Genomic DNA, 19,810 nt, shown 5'->3' with positions numbered 1-19,810 from the left:
TTTGACCAACAAATAAAGCTATCAAGATATAATAATTTACTGAAATTTGTCCATTCCTCTCCTTAACAATCCATAAATCGATAATCCAGATTGCCATTTTTCAAACCCGGTTTCCTATCTCCAAGTCATTCACAAAGATTGGAGGCCTTGTCATCTATGAAATATATGGTAAATAATAAAGTTAAGTAACTTTGTGAAAACAAAAAGAACAAAACTAAGTTGGTCTAAAAACACAGAAAGATGTAAAGACTCATTTTAATGCATTTGTACCGTGAAGACACCATTTTTACTGCACTTGACCGACAAAAAATACAGTTAATAGAAGGTATATGTGTTTAAACAAAATACACACTTAAGAAACAAGTTAGTGAAAAAACACAGCTTACAAATAGAACAACTATGAATCAGAAAAGCTAAAAAGTGCAGGCCATTCTAAAAATGAAGCAGATACCTTCAGACCTGGGAGGTTCAATGATGAAAAACGGCAGCTAATATGCTTGGAAGACTTCAGCCGGATAAAAAGAACCCCAAAGCCACAGTACTACGGCTAACCAACGACAAAGCAAGATAAAAACCCAAAAGCTTTTATGCTGACTGAACCATTTAAACATATCGATTAAGCTGTGCCAAAATCCAGCGATATGCAACCGACAAACTCTGCACCTGAGGGACAAACTGAGAAACAAAAACACTAACAAACACTTGTGAAGACAGAGACGCCAATAATTGAACACTTATTAACCTGAACATGAACATCTTCACACCATCTTAACACCAAAAAACTGGATCTGACAAAAGAAAACCGAGTAAACAACATCTTCACACCAAAAAGATGTAGAAATCTATAAAAAAATGAACATGAGCATGAAGCATTCAGTCAGTGAAAACTTCTCAATACAAAATAATATGTAACAGATGGAAACGAAAACAAATCATGAATCACCATTACAGCTTAAGTGATGAAGTTACCTTTAAGGAAATGGGAATGTCTCAGAGATGAACGAAGCAGAGGGCGAAATTGGCCATAGGTTGGAGGTTGGAGATGCTGACGAGAAAGAATGGGTGAGGTAAGTAGAAGCAGCAAAATAATTTGAAATGAAAAGAGGGAAAGTTACCCGGTAAAAGCATTGTCTTTTAGATAATAGTGTGAATTGAAAAGAATGAGTAGTGTATTCATCCACCTAGATAAAGCAAACGTTTTGATTGGTCAAGGAATATGTATTTAGTCAATTACCATTGAGGACATGTCTTAGTGCATTTCGAAAATGAGTAGAAGGATAAATTAGGGAGATCATTAACATGTTCTAATCTTAAGTAGGTAGTTGATTTATATACCAACCAAAGTTTTTTTTAATAACAAACAAAAAAAATTATAAGTAAATGTCATTTATAGAAACAATTTTTTATTGTTATTAAAATTAAAAAGAGTGTCAATTTCATTTTTATAGATCTTATAAAAAGTTAGTCTATGTTTTAAAACTAAAAAATATAAATGCCATTTTAATAAAACTTAATGGACACATTTTTGAATACCTGCTCTCTCTTTTGTCGTGAAGGTTGAAACTTGAAAGAAGGTTTGTAGGAGTATACTTTTCTTAAAGTCAACCCCATTAACGTGTTCCAAAATCCAAACACAGGTTACTTACTTACATGAAGTTGCAGGATACCCTACCACATTTTCCACGAACATTACTACGACGTCGTATTCCCACTCAACTAACACTACTCAAACCGTGGACTTCAAACCACTTCTCCATTCCAACTCATTATCTCTTCACATCCGCGTCTCCTCCACTTTCTAAACTTCAAAAAGTTTCTTAAAAAAAACACTAGAATCCAAACGACGTCGTTTACCATCCTTGCCCTTGCTTTGAAAGTTGAAATCGTAAAATCTAAAAGTCAAGTCCCTCGTTTCCTTTCATTCATTTTTTCTTTCTCTCCCTTTTCAGTTTCTCACAACAGAGAAGAAAAAAATGGCCGTAGCTGAACCCAAGCCTCACTCCGAACCTAAGGTCTGGAATTTCTTCAAGCTTCCTTTTCGCAATTCCAGCACCACTTCTTCCTCCGGAACGACGTCGTCTTCTCCCAACCTTCATCATCCTCTTCATCATCAACATCACCATAACCCTAACAGTAACACTCACAATCCTCCTCCGCTTGAAGGCTCCAGTTCTCAATCTTCCAATTCTGTTTCCTCCGTTGCCAGATCGCTTCTCCCAACACGACGTCGTCTCAAGCTTGATCCTTCGAACAAGCTTTACTTCCCTTGTATGTAGAGTCTCTTTCTTCTCTTCTCTTTCCCTTTTTTTTTTTCATCTTAATTTTTATTGATATATAGTTATTTTCATGTTTGCGTTTTCCTTTGCATGCAATTTAATATAATTAGTAATTAATAATATGATCGTGATCTGTTTTGGTCTATTAACTGATGTTAGTTTCAGTTTAATCATGAGGTTAATTATTAAACGATCCAAAACTAGAAAATTTTAATTTGGTTTAAAATCATTGCCTGTTTCTTTCAACATGGCTTAAAAAATAATGGTTGTTTGTGTTGCGAATCAGGAATTGTTTCGTTCCGAAAATGGAAAAATTCCAAAGGCTCAATAGCTTGAGTTTTAGGCATATAAGATTGTGTTTTTAGAACAAGGCTCTGTCTAATATGCACAAGTAAAATAGTTTTGCATCATGCACCAGTGTGTTTTTCTCAGTTGAATCAATAAGTCCGTCAATAGTCAATAACCACAGGGTTGACCTAGTGGTGAAGGCTTGTGTCCTGAGAGTAAGCTCCTCTCAAGGTATGATGTTCGAATCTCGTTGGATGCTAACAATTCATGTGTGGCCGAGTCCATTCAGAGCTCAGCTCTGGCTTTAAACGGACGGTGAGATTAGTCCCTTGGATTAGTTGGTCCCAAGCTGTATATCAAGATTTAAAAAAAAAATTTAGTTTTAGTTCTGGGGCAAGTTTAGTTTTTTGAAATAATGAAAGCATACCTACATGATGCAGATAAATATTTTGTTTGTTTGTTTCAATTTGTAGTCGTTTATTGCCAGAGAATCATTCTCCCCCTGTCTGCATAAGCATAAGTGGTTTTCTGCAAAAACTATATTATATGGAATATAAATTGTGTAGTTCTATGTTAGATTTTGATTTGTTTATTTGTTTGTTTGTTTTTATCTTTCTGTAAAGCTGTTAAATTGGAATTGAAGCAATAATGCCTTACCGTGCACGTAATAGAAATTAGAAGTTACTTTGGATTGTTTTTGAGTTATTAAACAGTTGTCTGTCTTGAAAATGATATATGCATGTGTGGCAGATTTTGTATAAGATATATGTGCATAGCTAAGATACCGATTATAAATTACATGGATTTCAAGTTTTAATGGTGCTGAAACTGTAAACTTTTATAGCAGATGGTCAAACAAACGTGCTAGATGGAAAATAAGATAGAAAATATCCCTTTACGATCATGTTCCTTCCATTGTCTGTACTTTTAGGTCGAGAGACATAAACACATGCAGACTCATGGGCGTGTGCTCATTTTTGTTTTTTAGATTCCTTATTCTGGTACTTCTCTATAGGATTGGTAATTTATTTTATCTTTGTATTACTTAATTCATCCCTTTCCTTACTGTCATGTGTAGATGAGCCAGGAAAACAGGTTAGGAGTGCTGTCAGAATTAAGAACACCAGTAAATCTAATGTAGCTTTCAAGGTATAGTGAAACATATTCACCTGTTTATTTACCCCCATGGGCATTCAAGATATAGTGAAACATGTCACCTATTCATTTATTCCCTAGTTTTATACATTCCTTTTTGTTCATTTTCAATTTTTGTTGTTGAGGTATTTTGATCAGAGTCTTGAACTCAACTGTCTATTCTTACTTTTACTATGTCACTGTTTTGAAGAGAATTATTCCTTTATTATTGTATAATTTGATGAGTCTTCCTATATTCTAAATCAGGTCTGAAATTTAACCATCTGTTCTGATATTTTTCTTTGATTTTCATAGTTTCAAACAACTGCACCGAAAAGTTGTTTCATGCGTCCGCCTGGGGCTATCCTTGCACCTGGCGAGAGTATCATAGCAACGGGTAGGCAATATTCGATTTCTCTACATATTCGTTTTTGTGTGTAACCAACCAAAGCTAGTATAATAAATACAAAGTTTAATCATCTTTCTAATCTGTATTCTTCTGTTTACTAGTGTTCAAGTTTGTAGAGCAACCAGAAAATAATGAAAAGCCCGAAAAAAGTGGACTCAAATTTAAAATCATGAGTTTGAAAGTCAAAGGTTCAATTGATTACGTCCCTGAGCTGGTTAGTTAATTTTATTTTGCTATAAAAAATTGTGTTGTCAAAATATGAAATGATGTTGTCTTGCCTGCCCTTCCTCTTTGACATGAGCATCCAGCAATCATGTGACTGGATATATTCTTGGGTTACCTATCTCTCACACACAAACACATGCACTATTAGGGGGTTCTAAGGTTGGTGTGGTAGTTGTGGTGGAGTTGTTTAGCAGTTAATTGATAACGAGGTTGAGGGTTAGATATCTATCCACAATAGTGAGAACTGGATATTTTTTATTATGATTATCAATGAGAAGGTTCGCTATCTTTTGGATTACGACGATTAATAATACTCTCTATCCTTTGCATTACAACATATTCCCACTGTTAGTTTTTTTATTTGTTTTTCTGTTGTATATTCTTGGTTTTTTACTTTTTAATTCAGCCACTTTAACTGTCTTCAGTTTGCCCTTTGAAACAGTTTGATGAGCAGAAGGACCAGGTTGCAGTTGAGCAAATTTTACGTGTTGTTTTTCTAGATCCAGAGCGCCCTAGTCCTGTGAGTTCGGATATCTTCAGTGTAGACTTGCTTGTATTTGAGCCAATTTTTGTGGTTCTTACAAGATTTATTTTCTCTCTCAATTCTTACTGTGGTTGAGACATTCAGTATCAGCTATTTTTGTTTTTCTGTTTCTAAGTTGTCTGCACTTTGATATAACACATTAATCGAATGTGCATTACTTATAAGGCTCTATTTTTCTTCATTAAGATTTTGGAAAAACTGAAGCGACAGCTGGCTGATGCCGATGCTGCTCTTGAAGCACGGAAGAAACCTGCAGAAGATGTGGGTCCTAAAATAATTGGAGAAGGGCTTGTCATAGACGAATGGGTACATATACTTGAATTTCGATAAATGTATTCTTTACTATACTTACTTTTGGAATGCTCGATTTATAATATAATTCCTTGTTATGTTTTTCAGAAAGAGAGGAGGGAAAGATACCTTGCTAAGCAGCAGGGCGATGTGGTTGTAGATTCTGTATAGAATGTTGGTCTGGTTTGTGCTATCTTGAGAGAAGATTATTAAAATCACAGCGTCTTTTTCTTGGAAAAGTTTCAGGTGAATGGCAAGTGTGTACTATAGAGAAAACTATGTGTGGGTGTGGTGTAGATAAATGTCATTAAGTTTGTGGAATAATATATTTTGATAGATTTATGTGAAATGATGATCAGAGAATGATTTGCTGTCAATTTATTTTGCTATGGTTCTATTTGTATGCACTTAGTCGACATTCTACATAAAAAATATGAATTTAACTGTAAATTTTGTTACACATTTTAAGGAGTAAGTTGACATTGATTTATCCTATCAGCAGTATTATAAGTAAAGAAGATGAAACCGGATCATTTGTTTGACAAGCAAAATATATAAGAAACTGGTTTTTGTTTTATTTTTTGTTTTCAAATCCACCATAATGGGACAGGATTGTGATACTTTGATTAACAAAATATGTAAGATGTCACTTTTTAAGTAATAAAGAAGAAAAATTCATTATTGTCTATAATTTCATGTTGTAGCATGTAAATTGTAAGCAGGGATAGACAAAAATAAGTCCTTTGTTACTACTAGAATGTGGCCGGTCGGGTCAAAATCAGGTCTTTCAATCTTCGGAGTGATTCAAGCAATTTCTATTTGACAATGGCGGAGTGACTCAAATGAAACTAAATCTGATTATATATTTATTTTTATTTGGGAATTTTTCATCACACTATAATGTGGTGCCACCAGATAATTTACCTTGTACGGATAGACAAAGCCCTAAGTGAAATTGTGTTTGTTGGGGTTTTAAAATGACCTTGCAATTCATGAAACTTTCTTCTCTTTCAACCTTTTTCAATAAGTGGGTAACCATCATTTATTCTCTTCTCTCATTCTCATGTGCATAGTTATCGGGACAAATTGGATGAAGTGTTGTTAGGTTTAAATTTGTAAATCACGATAACAATTTTTCTACACTTTTACGTAATTTGTGTCCTTTAGGACAAATAAGTTGACACGACGTTTGTTCTTGAAGAACAATGTTAATTTTTTTTTTCCGAAGTTGTTTGGAAGAAATCACAGTGACATTAGAGTGTTTTTTTTTCTAAATATAGCTTCCCTTAGTCCTCTTGGAGCTGTTTATTTAGTGTATGGTTTTTCAAGGACTAATTAAATCGTCTTCATGGCCATGGTAATTGTTCCCTTGTCGCTTTGAGACCATAAAAAGTATTGAGTGCTATTGATGTTCTTGTTTCAGATTTTTAACGGTCGACTTGAATTAGGCGATTTGGATGGGTCTGGGCTTTGTGTATCTCGGGTCCATCTTGATGTGTCAGATCAATATGGATATGGGTGTCTTGGTAGATTACGCAAAATATACATTATGGATATACATAAGCCCCCAAGCGTGAGGCCTAGTAAGGGCAAAATGCTTTAAGTTATTTGTAGACCTCCTCGAATGCACTGTATAAATGTCCACAACGCATCAGATAGACACACAAAATAAAAATACATATTTGAAGCTATTTGTAGACAGCCTCGAATGCACTATGATTTCTTTAATATCCCTTAAACTCACCTCCATATAAGCACCTTAACCATAATTATAATCCATCCTATATGACATAGGCGGACGGTGTAATTTACAGAAAGAAGGAAAGTCCCAAATAATTCATACGAACTTATTTTGTGTCAAAATAAGAATTCAAAGAAACTTTGAGAACATTCTGCACATGTTTATATAATGCAGCAGTTTGTAAATGAGATTAAAGTTTATTGCATGACAAGAGAAATCTATGATTATAACCTCTGTCTAGATAGATTCAATGAATCGGTTCAAAAGTGGTCTTTTAAAATTAATTAATTTTGATACATAGATTTTTCATCTTCATCACTCATAGCATCATTTTTTTCTTGGTCACTCACTCACACCAAGCTCCGTGTGTTCATCCCATATTAAAAATCACATGTATCATCATTATGTCATCAAAAGCATGAAATGAAAAGTGAATAAGAAGCAGTTACTGTTACTATACATGAAAGGTTTGTTTCTCAATTGCCAGATCCTTTTCTTTCTCACTTTTTTTATTCCTTTAACAATTTTCATTCTTACTATAACTTTCTGATTCCTTACTTCCCTTGAATATGGAAATATTCAATATCATTAACCAAACCAAAACCAAAACCAATATTCTTTCTAAACTTTACAAAACAATCTTAAGCTATGATTTATAAATGTTGTCCTAGGCGTCCAATAAAATAATCGCACAAGACTTTCATCAAAGGTAAGAACTCTATGTTTAGTTAAATAGTTTTTTTTTTTTATTATTCACAACACAAAAATTTATATAGATAAAAGTCTAACATTCACATTTTCTGTTTTCTTGCAAGCCTCGATTAATATTTTGAGAATCCAACTATATAAACCATGGAAGCATTGGGTGTAATTTGGGACTTTTCTAAAACTTTGTTCAGTTGCATAAAATCTCAAGCTTCCTATGTTTATCAGCTGCAAGAGAATCTAGAATTACTCAAGCAAAAATGGGAAGAACTTCAAAACAAGGAAAAGGATGTGCGAATAGAAATTGATAGAGACGAGAGCACTGGAGTGATGCAAAGAACAAATGAAGTGAATGGTTGGCTAAATGAATTTCAAAATCTTGAAGAGGTATCTTTCATACTAGTTTTTCATTATTTGACTTTAGCCTAGTTCTTGTCAACTCAAGTAGTTGATTATAAAATAAATTATATTTCATGTATGAACACCAAAATTTTAAAAATTAGACATGATTAAATTTACGAAACAATTATGAGTATATACTTTTATATTGCATAAAACAAATTTTTTTACTAGAAATGAATGCGCCTAAGTTTGTAAAGAATGGAAGTGGTTTGATCCCCACAGAACATACATTCTTGGAGGGGGATGAAACATTTTAAGTAGAGACCTAAGTATCATATCAGAGATTAGTCTCATAGCTAGTTGGATTATTACTTAAACCCAATGGTATGCTAAAGTTTTAGTTGTGATATATTTTTTCAAACATAAAGTTTTCAACATACCTCATTCTTATGTTGATGACTGTGTATTTCTAACATAAAATAAAAGATATTCCCAACTCTCAAGAAGTTCAAAGTAACCATTGTCTAAATGGTTATTGTCCAAAGAACTGTGTGTCAAGCTACAAGTTAGGGAAAGATATTGTTAAAAGGCTCAATCAGGTAGAAGGCCTTCTCGCTAGAGCTAGTAATATACAAATTTCTCTCAAGCAACCACCTAAACCTATAGCTGAGATGCCTTCTAGTGAGACTATAGGCTTAGACTTGATGGTCCACAAAGTATGGAGTTCTCTTGACGATGACACTGTTGGAGTAATTGGTTTATATGGAATGGGTGGGGCCGGAAAAACAACTCTTATGAAAAGAATTTACAATGAATTAGGAAAGAGGGAGCACACTTTTGATCTAGTGTTGTGGGAGGTGGTTTCTAGAGATTGTGATATCAATAAAATATTGAATGGCATCAGCAATAAATTAGGAATTGATGAAGGTTTTTGGAATAGAAGTACTCATGAACAAAGAGTAGCAAAGATTTATGACCGATTGAAAGGAAAAAAGTTTTTATTGATGTTAGACGATTTATGGGGAAAGCTAGAACTAGAAGCAATAGGAGTTCCAGATCCGGAAAAAAATAACAAATCAAAAGTAATGATCACAACACGATCAGAAGCTGTGTGTGGTAAAATGCATGCTCAAGAGAAATACAAAGTAGAATGTTTATCAGAGGAAGAAGCATTTGATTTGTTTTGTACGAAAGTAGGTGATGGGACTTTAAAATCTCACTCAGAGATCCCAAGGCTAGCGCATGACATGGCTAGGGAATGCGGAGGATTGCCGCTAACTTTAATCACTGTGGGAAGTGCCATGGCTGGAGTGAAAAGTTTTGAAGCATGGTTGGTTGCAAAAAATAATTTGAGGAGTTCCCATTGGACAGCCTCCGATTTAGAGGATAAAGTTTTTCGTATCCTCAAGTTTAGCTACGATAAACTTCCAGATAAGGCACTTAAAAGTTGCTTCTTGTACTGCGCGCTATACCCAGAAGATTTTGAAATAGAAATTGATGACCTTATTGATCGATGGATCGGTGAGGGATTTTTCTATAAAGATGATATTATGAGTATATTTGATATGTACAACCAAGGGAAGTCAGTTATTGAAAAATTAATACTTTCATGTTGTTGCACCCCAATTTTTGACCTCTGAGATCCCATCATTTTCTAAGTGTTATGATCATTATTGTTATACCCCAAAATTCGCCCGCGTTCTTTTTTTTTTCAAAAAGAAGTCAACAGACTTCTGTCTAAAAATTTGGAGTTTTATACAATCTTGGATTTTCATTTCATAAATATCCTGATTTTATGAATACTCAATTTTTAGAATTTTTTATACAGTATTTTGGTTCCCTGTTAAATTTATTCTTACATAAACGCCAAATACTGTTTATCACTTCATACACTGTTTATTTCAGATTTATTTTCAGATAAATAATGCTGACGCAGTTGGTACAGAATTAAAATTTGTAGGCGCGGAGTCCGGGTTTCAGATTATACTGCTAGTTACTTGTCAAACCCGCTATCAGCGCAATTCTCCGTGTTTGTACCATCAGTAAAATTAATTTTTCGCACTTCAAATTTCCAAAGATTTTGTTCTAGAAGTCTTCTGATAATCACGTGATCAACAGAGACTCAACACTGCATAAAAATCAGGTACGCCTAACTGTCTCCTACACAAACAGTCCCTAATTAGGTTTTTTGTTTTTTTTCAGGAGAACGAGTTTTTGAGACCTCAAATGGATTTCATGGATCTCCATATATCTCAAAGTACCACCAGGCAAATTTTCAAACTTCAATTCGCTCGGACGCACAGTCAACAGCTTAAACAGTCAACAGACGACCAGTTTGACCAAAAAGTCAACAGACAGTAAAAAATGCAATTTTTTGTCAACATCCATATTTTGTCAAAAGATTCATCATGTGATCAATGGTTGATCATAATTCATCAAGAAAAGTTCAGAAATCGACAAAACTCAATTCTCTACAACTTTGATGTTGGGACCAAGGTCAAGAAATGCTTCCGCCTAAGAGATATAAGCCAAAACATTACAGGTCATTTTCAAAGTCAACAAAAAGCAGTTTTTTGTCAAAGCCCATATCATCAAAATAACTTCTCCAAATGCAAAAACGCTTCCAAAGTGGCTTGTAAAGGACATCTTGGGCTTTCCAAAAAGTAAAAGAACACTTTCATAGGATCAAAATTGAGGGAGATATGCCTTGATGAAGTTGACCTTTTTTGGAAAAATGCATGAAACAAGTAATGACCAAAATTTGATTTTTTTTTCAAAAAGGTCAATTCTTTTGTGATTCAATCTTGATTCTCATATGTTTAAAGATATTCACAACATATCCATGATTCATGACATTTTTATTTCATTTTAATTAAATTTTATTCATTTAAAGTTTAATTAAAGTGAGATAATTCAAAGATATTATCAAAGATGCTTATGGTTGCCAATCAAGACCAATTCAAGATGCTTAAAGATATTATTGCAAGATTGAAGAGAATAATACTTGAGTGATTAAACTATGGTTAAGTTTTTTAACCTAGCATAAAAGAATATTCCATTCTTTTTCCACAAAATCAATCATGACAATTTCCACTTGCAAGGCTTTATGATCATATCTCTTTGCCTATAAATAGAGCTTCATTTTCTTCATTCAAGAGGAGGAAAAAAAGGGGGAGGAACACAAAGAACAACAACAATCACCACAAAGTCATAGCTTAAGTTTATATTTTTGCAAAAGTTTCAAGAAACTTGTAAAAATCAAGGCTCATTCAAATAGCCACTTTCAATCAATTTCAATCACTCTATTCCACTCTTGGGACATCAAAGAGTAAGTACAATGTAATTTTTAATATGTAGTAGTGTTAGGAGTTCATGAATTAAAAACCCCATATTTATGCATATTTTCAATTTCTAAAAAAAAAATGTTTTAATTTTAGTTTTAAGTTGATAAAATGTTTATTTAATTTTTAACATAAAAATATTTTATTTCTTTTCATAATTAATTTATTTTGCTTAATTAATTAGTAATTATGTAAATATTGCTTCTTTTTTTTAATTATTTTCAACCAATCAAAAAACTCCAAAAATATTTTCCTTTTAGATTTAGGTTTATATTTTTTATAATCTAATTTTTGACATATAAAATAATATTTTTCTTGTTAAGTTTAATTATTTGTATAATTATTTGTTTAATTAGCTTGTTAATTAACTTAAAATCAATTCCAAAAAAAATCACAAAAAGAATGAATTAAGTTTAATTTGTTTTATATTTATTTTTGTATATTATTTGATATTATTTCTTATCTTTTTCCTTTGTCCCGAATCAGAATAAAAGATCAAATATGGCAGAGATTGTATGCAGTTGATTTAAGACTTTTGGAAATTTATCGTGTAGTCGCTATGATTCTATCAAGCTTCTGATAAATTTTCATTAACTTTAAATCCGAGATCATCATTCACTCACCATCGATCTTCACTAACATCATGGATATACTTGACTAGCTTCAAGATGATTCGCGTGCTAACATACTAACAATTAACTTTAAATTCTGCATTTTATTATATTGTTCTTTATATTTCTTGCTTTATACTTTATTTTATCATTCATCATATTTACGTTTATGTTATTTTCTCTTTGTCCATTTGGACATATTATTTATATTTCTGCTATTTTTTCTTTGTCCATTGGACATATTATTTATATTTCTGCTATTTTTTCTTTGTCCATTTGGGCATATTATTTATATTTCTGCTATTTTTTCTTTGTCCATTTGGACATATTATTTATGTTTCTGTCATTTTTTCTTTGTCCATTTGGACATATTATTTATATTTCTGCTATTTTTTCTTTGTCCATTTGGACATATTATTTATATTTCTGCTATTTTTTTCTTTGTCCATTTGGACATATTATTTATATTTCTGCTATTTTTTCTTTGTCCATTTGGACATATTATTTATGTTTCCGCTATTTTTCTTTGTCCATTTGGACATATTATTTATGTTTCCGCTATTTTCTCTTTGTCCATTTGGACATATTATTTATGTTTCCGCTATTTTCTCTTTGTCCATTTGGACATATTATTTATGTTTCCGCTATTTTCTCTTTGTCCATTTGGACATATTATTTATGCTTCCGCTATTTTTTCTTTGTCCATTTGGACGCATTGTTTATGTTTCCGTCATCTTCCTTTTGTCCACTTGGACCATATTTTTACCTTTGAGCTAAAACATTAATAATCAAGATAAAACTTTAAAAAAAGCACTTTGCACACTTGCACCTCTATGGTTCTCCCTCTTATTACTTTTTTTAATCATACCATCATTTAAGAAAAGTATTAAATGCATATGAAAGGTCTTATAAATTGAGAGTAGATAACTCCTAATTGCTTGCTCAAACACTTTAATTTTCAAACAACGTATTTTCAAAACTTCTCATCTATTTTCAAAACTTTCATCTGGTATTTGAAGGGCATTATTTCCGGTGAAACTCTTCAGAGACCTATGTGACATATTGTCCATATTCACTTCTTCTATTTTCAAATCAATAAAGCATTTAAAAAGTGAGCTAAGCAATTAAGAGCCCATGGATAACCATGGATACAAAGGGTGCTTAAAACCTTCCCTTTGTATAACCAACCCCCCGAACCCAAAATCTGTCAAAAGGTCTTTTTTCTGTTCTTTTATGCCTTTCCTAAATATTGGACAAAATAAAAGTCGGTGGCGACTCTTGCAAAAAATAAAAAAAATATCAAAGACAAAAAAGAGCAAGGAGTCAGTTCGCCGCAAAAAAACCGAGTTTACACATGCCTGTTAGAAGAGAGTATTGATATCGGAACTAATCGTTATCTTAAGTGGAATAATAGGAGAATTAAGATGCATGATGTGGTTAGAGATATGGCGCTATGGTTAGCTCGGGATGAAGATGAAAACAAAGACAAAGTTTTAGTTCAAGGGGAAGTATTTTCCACTTCAAAAATGGATTCCAAAAGATTGAATGCTATAGAGAGGATTTCAATAATGAATGATAAAATTTATTTAAAAGAATTCTATCTACCAGTTTGTCCAAATCTCATCACTCTTCATTTTAGATCTCGTCAGGTTTCCACTTTATCAAATTTCCAATTCCTAAAAAGGTTGAGAGTGTTGGACTTATCATATAGTTCTCTTGTGCTAATCTCGCCTGAAATTGGTGAGTTAATCAACTTGGAGTTCCTTAACATTTCAGGAACATTTGTATCTTCATTTCCCATTGAATTCAAGAAGTTGAAAAATTTGATGGTATTCCTTATGGATTATATGCAAGCCTCTGATGATGAAGTAAGTCCATTGGCAATGATAGAAAGTCTTGAACAATTAAAAGTGTTTAGATTTAGTAGATTCCAAGGCTCTGTAGAAGAAGATATATCATTACTAGAGAAGCTGGAATCCTTACCAAAACTAGAGGAACTGAGTATCCAATTAACTAACATCACTAGTATGCAAAGACTATTTAACTCCCCCAAATTACGAAGTTGCTCTCGACGTCTTAGGCTTTCTAATTACGAGCTAGACACACTTGAAATGTCATCATTATTAGCATCCATGTCAGAAATGACTCATTTGGACTTCATACAACTTATAGTGATAGACAGCCTCGTAGATGGTGCATCGGTTACTGAGAAATGCCATCTTGGTAGGCATTGACAAGTGCACATACATTATTGTAGTTCAATTACTCATTTGACCTAGTTGAGGTATGCTCCGCTTCTCGAGTATCTTGTTGTTCTTCACTGTAGTTCAATTACACAAGTGGTGAAGGAAGGCAAAGATGACGAAGATGACAATATCTTCACAAATCTTAAACATCTCTGCCTTCAAAATATACCAAAGCTAGTGAGCATCCACAAAAAAGCTTTGGCTTTTCCTTCCCTACAAAATATTCTTGTAACTGATTGCCCCAATCTGAGGAAGCTTCCTTTCAGCTCCAGTTTTACTTCAATAGATAACTTGGTTGCAATCGAAGGAGAGACCGAATGGTGGAACAATTTAGAGTGGGATGACACAATTATTGAACACTTACTACGTCCTATATTTCAACATACCGAGGGCTTGGATTCAAAATTTAAGCAATTGTTCATATTTAGTGATTAACAAGGCTTTATCCTTTCTTCTCCTTTTTCTTTGTTGGTTTTTATATGTTGCTACTTTTTATTACTTAATCCAGCCTATGCATTGTCGTTTATATACAATTTCATGTGTTTTCTAATTCTAGATTTATGTGTTTTTGTAAATGAATCAATAAATTATTAACTATGAGGATGAAAGAGATTATTAACTATCACCAATAAATTGTTTTAAGCTTATTAACTTTCCAATAGTTCAATGTGCAGTGGAGTGTGACTGAAAATAAAAAATAAAGTAATTATTATTCGATGAGAGTGAAACTCAAATAATAAACAATTGTTTAAAATATTTTTTTCATAAGCAACTTCTTGTATTAATATTAGATGTACTAGGGGAACACCAACCCAATTACAAGAAAAGAAAAAAAAAAGCTAAGCTACAATACATTACTGTAATACGGTGGGAGAACTGACCTTTTGAAATGTGCGGATAGCAAGAGTCACCACCGACTTTTATTTTATCCAATTGGAAAGGCTAAAAGAACAGAAAAATACCTTTTAAAAAGATTTTGAGTTTGGGGGGTAGGTTATACAAAGGGAAGGTGTAAGCACCCTTTGTATCCATGGTTATCCATGAGCTCGTAATTGCTTAGCTCACTTGTTTTCAAAAATGTTTGTAGTGTGTGAATAGAAAAAAAAAATTGAATAAGAACTTTAACTTGTAAATAAGCGTAGTCTTTTTGGGAAGATTCTTTGAAAAAAAGTAGGAAAAGATTTTGAATTTTGAATTTGAAATAGAGCAAGCAATTAAAAAGCAATTACCCTAAAGTTCAGAAAAATTGTTCTTTTAAACTTTAATGGGAAAGGGCTATCCATACCATAAAGAGGGCAGGTAGTCCTTTCATTGAATTTGAAAAGGGTCATCGGAATTATCGTTCGCCACAAGACTGTCCCTGCCATAAAGAGGGAAGGTAGTCCTAAGGAAGGATATAATAGTCATTTTAGGCAACATGCGAGGATACCTTAGCAAAGGGACAATCATCTTTATTTTCGGGACAACATCGAGGGACTAGATCTCATATGATGATGATAATAAACTGAGGCATCATTTGCTTTAGGTATCCTCGGAATCGAGGGACTTGACTATTTTTGATCGAAAGGCAACAGGCAACAAGGAAACAAAAAGAGGTTACCCTAAAGGTGTGTGTGTGTCGCAATCAGGTGATTCGATTCAGTTATATTTATCTTATAATTTAGGCAAACTAAATTTATTAGCAGGCTTGCACTCCCTAGGATTACTAACCACGCAGTTAAAAAATACAGAAATTATAGGCAGAATTTAAAAGTCGTACGCTATTACAATAAAACACTTGTGGGCAGAAAAATAAAGGGCATGAATAAAAACCTAGATTATTACAATAAACACCCGCAGGCAAATATAGAGGCAAAATAGAGAAGGAACAAAACTAAACTATTACAATAAACACCTGCAGGCAAATATAGAGGCAAAATAGAGAAGGAACAAAACTAAGCTATTACAAGGCTTTGGGGCAGTTACAATATAGAGGAAGAATTAGGCACGAAAATAAAAGCAGGATAAAATTATTACAAGCCATCAAGGCAAAATTACGTAATCAAATAGGGCAAAAATAAATAATAAATAAAAGGCAAATTTAAAAATTAAAAATAAAAGCAAAGATTTAAAAGTTTAAGGGGTAAAAACCCAATGGTATTAAATTAACTATTACGGCTAAAAAAACCTAATGACAAACCTAAGGGGAAAACCTAATGGCTAAAAAACCTTTTAAAACTTAAGATTAATTTAAAGTATTAAACCTAAATTATTAATTAGCCTAAAAAACCCTAACTTGATTAAATTAACCTAGGTATGCCAATTCAATTAAATTACTAGACCCAAATTGATTAATTATGATTATTCAAATTATTGATTTATGATTATTCATCTATTGATAACCAAACTCTAGCGATAGATCTGGGAGTTAATATTCACTCTGTATCAGATTTGCATGTTTGATTGTTGTTTGAGGTGTGGAGACATCCGCTATTAATCAACCGGTATAATCCTGCAACGCTGCTCTAGACATAGGCGGTATAAACGAGTGATACGTGATTATAGAGATGATTAACTTTGTTCACATGCTTATATTAAGAGAATGCATATTGTTATAGGTTTTTATCGATCATGGGGTTATTTGTAGTCTTTGTCTGATTTAGTATCGAGGACATATTTGTCTGTGTTAGATTCTAAGCGTTAGAGATAGCTTTAGGTTTGACATTCATAAGAGTATCGGTTCTTAATGCTCTGTGTTGTAAAGTTGCGCGAGACATCGCCGATGAGACAACATGGTTGTTCTCTCAACTTTGCGTTAGAGATATCCTCAGTTGTGAGAGATACGTGATGGTATTGATGAATGCTTAGGTTGTAATTAACTGAATGGTAGAATACGTATTCTATGGGCGAATGAAACTCAATCCCGAAAAACTATTTTCTCTCCTATACTTTACTTTTCCATTTTTATATTTTGTACTTTTTACTTGTAAATAACTTTTGCACATTTAAGCTCAAAACATAGTGACTATTGAACGATATTCTTTCCCTCGCACTAATCCCTGTGGAGACGATAATTTCCCGGATAAATATTTCCAAAAATTTTGTTGCTTGCCGCTTCAACAAAATGGCGTCGTACCGAAGATTAGTGTTTAGATATTGAATCGCATTGCGATAATTTCTTTATTTTTGAGTTTTGCACATAATGTTCATATTGTTTATATGATGTAATCGGACTTATACATGTATACTTATGCATTTATGTGTTCATGTTTCCGATACTTGTAAGTTTAATGTATATGTTTGTTTTCTCTTCATGTTTGCTAAGTGTTTGGTTAGGTGTCGCCGTCGGTGGAACTATCTGTGTAAAGAGGAAACTTGGAGGAATGTGCACAAATAACAGGCGCCAAACTTACGACGTAAAACAAGGATGTTGTATTGTTTTGAATTGTTGTAGTATAGGTAGTATGGTGAAATTCACTAAACAAATTTAAATCGGACCAACTTTGAAATTCTAAAGCTTGACTTTTAAATTTGTTTATCAACTTTGACCCGGTCTTTTAGTATGTTTATAATGGTTGTTTAATGTGTTTTTCTTTGTTGTGTTTGTCCAAGAGCTTGTTTTGAGTAACTTGAGAAAATTTGAGGTGATTTGTTCCAAGTTTGATCATTTCAACTTGTGAGTGTATGGTAATGATTTTGTTTAGAGTTTTGCATATTCATGATACTTAGGTTTTTTACAACTTTTATGTCATTCATTCTTTCGTATACTTGTTCGTTTGTGAATCACTTTAGTTCCCACCTTTCTTGTGAGGAAGCTTTTCATTGTTTATATATGCTGGAGACCACAATTCTTGTTCTAACTGAATTTTATTACTGCTTAATCTTTTGTTTGTGTTGATTATATGAAAGCCTGAAAAGGATCAAGGCATTTTTGTTCATTTTGAGCAAAACTACCTAGCCAAATAGTCAATTTCACATTGTGAGTGTGTGATCATTCGTAACTACTTTAAGCCTTTTGTCATCATCCATGTTGTTTGAACTTGATGTTTGTCTATGAGTATTGATTTCACTTTTTGTATGGATTTTGATTGTTTTTTTTTAAACCCTTAACTTTGTGTTGTTGTATGAATTTTTGTCTTGCCTTAGAATGTCGGAAGTATTCACTTAATGATATGGTTGAATTCAAGTTGGGGAGAAAAATGATTGTGTGCTTATGGGTTGATTGCTATGAGGTTGAAAAAGAAAAGAAAAAAAGAGAAAGAGAGAGAAAAAATGAAAAAGCTTTGGAAAAGAAAAACAAAAAGAGTTTGAATAATTGTGCAACTAAGTATTGTGTTTTGGTTTGACAATTTGGAAATGCGAAAGAAGTGTGATTGAAATTTTGGTGCTAGAGTCTTTGTGAATTGATCAATCCCTTAGGTTTAGGCGGGTTTTTGTTTCAATTACCTTTAGAAATTACCCCTTGTTTGATCATCTGACCATGCTACAACCTTGAAAAATCCTTGTGATTCTTGCTTTGTGTTTTCAAAATGATTTTTGGATTGTTGAATAATTTAATCTATTGTTTATAAGGTTGTTGGATGAGTGAAAATACCCCACTTTTGTGTGTTTTTTCATCTATCGATGATTGTGTGCTAGGTGTGATTCATTTGCGAACTAGTGTTGTTTTAGAATATTTAGCATATTCTTTGTATTTAGCATTTGTATCGTTATTATGTTGTCGTCGTAGTTTAGTGATAAGTATTTACTTTGTGTTTACCGTTTTTCATTTGACCCATACATTTGTTTCCGTTTTTCAAAACTTGTTGTTGCATAATTGCTTGGATGTTGCTTTTATTTCTTTGAGTTTATTAATTCTTGTTTAGGGAAAACAAGTCTAAGTTGGGGCGAGTTTGATGAGTGCTAAATTATTGTGAATTTGAGTGTGAATAATTAGCACTATTGGCTTAATTCATTTGCTTTTCGTTAATAAACTTCAACTTTAGTGTATATTTGGTATAATTTATGTTATAGTGTATATATTGTGTTATCGTGTAAATATCATTGAGTTTAATTGTTTTTATCTCATTTTTATAGGTATTTTAGAATTCATATTTATTCATTTTTAGATATGAAATTGAATAAGCTTTCCAACGTTTCAAACCTGACGCAAATCAGAGTTACGGTTAAGCGTGGATTTTGGCGCTAAGCGCGGTCTGAGCGGTTTTGAAAGTGTATAAATAGGGAAAAAAACATATTTTTAGGGTATGGTTATCCCACACCACACCATCACCACCTATTCTTTTGATAAAGAAGCTTGGAAATCAACAAGAGAGGTTGAAGATTGAAGATTGGAAGTTGGGTTAACTTCAATTTTTGAGACATCAAGGTTGGGGTTTTGCTCACCTTTTCTGTTCTCTTTGTATGATATCTTCTCTTGTTGGTATTTTGGGTGATTTCATCATTGTTGTATGTATTTCTTTTGATCTTTGTATTGTGAACTTTGTTTTGATTCAATATAGATGTTAATCCTTTTTCATAATATGTTTGATTTGTGTTAGGAAATGCATTTCAACTTATTGATTTATGATTATTCATCTATCGATAACCAAACTCTAGAGATAGATTTGGGAGTTGATACTCACTCTGTATCAGATTTGCATGTCTTCTTGTTGTTTGAGATGTGGAGACATCCGCTA

At 32.8% G+C, this 19,810-nt stretch overlaps 1 protein-coding gene and 1 pseudogene across 1 annotated transcript; both read left to right on the top strand.

The window, feature by feature from the left end:
• The first annotated feature begins 1,763 nt into the window (after window positions 1–1,763).
• Window positions 1,764–5,570, top strand: LOC131602749 (vesicle-associated protein 4-2-like). The gene is made up of 7 exons (XM_058874934.1): window positions 1,764–2,268; window positions 3,643–3,713; window positions 4,014–4,095; window positions 4,209–4,321; window positions 4,775–4,852; window positions 5,063–5,182; window positions 5,276–5,570. Exons 1-7 carry the CDS (start codon window positions 1,974–1,976, stop codon window positions 5,336–5,338), a joined length of 822 nt encoding a protein of 273 aa, XP_058730917.1. The 5' UTR covers window positions 1,764–1,973; the 3' UTR covers window positions 5,339–5,570.
• Window positions 5,571–7,720: 2,150 nt separating this feature from the next.
• LOC131602745 (probable disease resistance protein At5g63020) lies at window positions 7,721–14,599 on the top strand (annotated as a pseudogene).
• The last annotated feature ends 5,211 nt before the right edge of the window (window positions 14,600–19,810 follow it).

The sequence above is a fragment of the Vicia villosa genome, linkage group LG5 (genome assembly GCF_029867415.1).
Source record: "Vicia villosa cultivar HV-30 ecotype Madison, WI linkage group LG5, Vvil1.0, whole genome shotgun sequence".
Taxonomy (NCBI): domain Eukaryota; kingdom Viridiplantae; phylum Streptophyta; class Magnoliopsida; order Fabales; family Fabaceae; genus Vicia; species Vicia villosa.
The sequence above is the reverse complement of the archived record's forward strand: the minus strand, read 5'-3'. Positions and strand labels throughout refer to the sequence as shown.

What these genes read in the sequence shown, in the direction of transcription:
- LOC131602749 (XM_058874934.1), top strand. Translation starts at nt 1,974, where the DNA reads ATGGCCGTAGCTGAACCCAAGCCTCACTCCGAACCTAAGGTCTGGAAT. An exon ending in AATCTAATGTAGCTTTCAAG is followed by an intron (nt 3,714 to 4,013) that starts GTATAGTGAAAC and finishes TGATTTTCATAG; the next exon opens with TTTCAAACAACTGCACCGAA. An exon ending in GGCTTGTCATAGACGAATGG is followed by an intron (nt 5,183 to 5,275) that starts GTACATATACTT and finishes TATGTTTTTCAG; the next exon opens with AAAGAGAGGAGGGAAAGATA.